Source organism: Dipodomys ordii, unplaced genomic scaffold, assembly GCF_000151885.1.
Source record: "Dipodomys ordii isolate 6190 unplaced genomic scaffold, Dord_2.0 Scaffold26, whole genome shotgun sequence".
In the NCBI taxonomy this organism is placed as follows: domain Eukaryota; kingdom Metazoa; phylum Chordata; class Mammalia; order Rodentia; family Heteromyidae; genus Dipodomys; species Dipodomys ordii.
In genome coordinates this window covers 11,248,852-11,250,782 of record NW_012267242.1, presented here as the reverse complement: position 1 = coordinate 11,250,782, position 1,931 = coordinate 11,248,852, and the positions used below count along the sequence as shown (strand labels likewise).

General features: G+C 60.0%; 1 protein-coding gene across 1 annotated transcript in view; it reads right to left on the bottom strand.

Annotated features, from left to right (window-relative positions):
• The window catches only part of Adamtsl4 (ADAMTS-like 4), a 26,733-nt gene that overhangs the window by 9,062 nt on the left and 15,740 nt on the right, over positions 1-1,931 (bottom strand). The window contains exons 4-6 of the mRNA XM_013014999.1: positions 1,281-1,621; positions 503-1,166; positions 180-282 (exon numbers count right to left, since the gene is read on the bottom strand). Coding sequence (XP_012870453.1) covers positions 180-282; positions 503-1,166; positions 1,281-1,621 — 1,108 coding nt within the window. The remainder of the gene's footprint in view (positions 1-179; positions 283-502; positions 1,167-1,280; positions 1,622-1,931) is intronic.

The window sequence follows — 1,931 nt, the reverse complement described above, 5'->3', positions numbered from 1 at the left end:
GGGGGGGGGAGGAAGGAAAGAAGGAAGGAAGGGAAAAAAGAGAGAGAAAGAGAAGGGGTGTAATGGGAAAGAACTGGAAACTTCCAGGACTGAGAATGAGCAAGTGTCTCCCTTGCTTCTCCATGGTGCCCCATCCCGAGCCACCCCTGCAGGGAAGAGCGAGGGGCTAGAAACCTCACCTTCAGTGAAGGGCTCCCATTGGTACAGCTGGCCCATGAATTCCTGGGAGTCAAAGGCTGCACACTGTAGAGCCCGGGGGTCTGGCTGGTCAGGGGGGCAGAGCTGAAGAAGGGATAGACAACAGAGGAGTCAGAGCGAGGGAGGAAAGTTAGAGTATAGGCCAGGACTAGGGTAAGGGGAGAGCTAGCTCCATAGAAGAGCTCTGAGATCCTCTGATGCCAGGACACTGCTCCCTCAGGTCCTGGTCAGATACAAATGCAGCTGGGGCAGGGAGCAGGGCTGAAGTGTGGGCTTGGGCGAGGAGGCCCAGGGAAGAACTCACCGCTTGGCTGCAGGCTCTCAGCTGCTCGCTCTCCCCAGAGCATCTTGGGACAGGGCTACTGGGAGCAAAGAGGCTCCAGAGGGAGCTGGAGTCGGGGCCAGAACTCAGCAGAGGCAACCACCCATGTGGGTGGCGAGGGGCAGGCTCCACCACAGACCCACGAGGATGACCACTTGGTCTCCAGGGCCCTTGGCCCTGCTGGCCTTGGCTCCGAGGGACAGAGCGAAAAGGGTCAGTGCGTGTCCTTACTGCCTGGGGACTGGCCCTGCCCCGGGAACTTGGCACTCTTGGCTGAAGGGAGCTACTTTCTCCAGAGGAAGAGTTAGGCAAGGGCAGGCCCGTGCTAAAGGCCTGGGCTTTGGGCTGGGGCTGTGTGGGGACAGGGCTGGGCCTGGGCGCCACCTGGGTCACAATCATTTCAGGCTGTGGGGGCTCTGCTGGGGGGTATGTAGGAGGGAGCTGGGTGTGGGGGTGGGGGCTTGTAGAGGACAGGTGTTCTCCTGGAGTCCGGGATGGAAGGGTCCCTGGGCCTCTGGAGGAGGACTCGGGGGGCGCAAGCCGGGGGGGCCTCTGAGGGTGCCTGCGGCTTCGATGCAGAGGTAAGGCGAAGGGCACTTTCCCATAACCAAACATTCCTGGCTTGATGGGATCTCGAACTCGGGACCTGAGAAGGTGTGGCAGACATGGGGAAGGGGTCACAGTTCTGGCCACCTCTGACCCTATCTCTCCAGTCAACTTCCGGGCACCAAAGATCATCACCCTCCCCTCCCAGCCTCACCTCCGGCTTCCTTGCATCTCTGGGGTCTCCTCTCTCCCTGGCTGGGAAGCAGGACCTCGAAGTGGGCCACCCCTTCCCCGGGGCTGCGGCCTATAAAGGGGGTGGCTTTCTCTGGAAGCCTGGGCTCCAGGACGCTGACCCCGTGGGCGGAGGGCTTCTGGATGTCTTGGGGGTCGGGGAGGTAAAGGCAGGCCTGGGCGAAGTTGACATGTCCGGCTTCTGCGTTGTACCCCTAACCCACAGGGCTGGGAGCAAGAGGCCCACTGGTCCCAGGGCCCCCAGACCCCTTCAGGGACCCGGCCCTCCTCTGGAGGAGTCTGAACAGAGTGTCCAGACAACACCTACCGAGAGACAAAGGCCAGAGAATTACAGTGATATGGGGGCGGGGTGGGGCACCACACAGAGGATCTGTCTAGTCCATGGCTCAGAGTTTTTCCTGGCTCAAGGTCACATTTGGTAGCAGAGGGAGGACTCAGAACTTGGCCTCTTCTCTTGTTTGGTACCAGTCCTGGGGCTTGAACTCAGGGTCTGGGTGCTGTTTCTGAGCTTTTTGTGCTCAGGACTAGCACTCTACCACTCTGAACCACAGCTCTACTCCTAGCTTTTTTGGTGATTTATTAGAGATAAGAGTCTCATAGCCGGGCGCTGGTG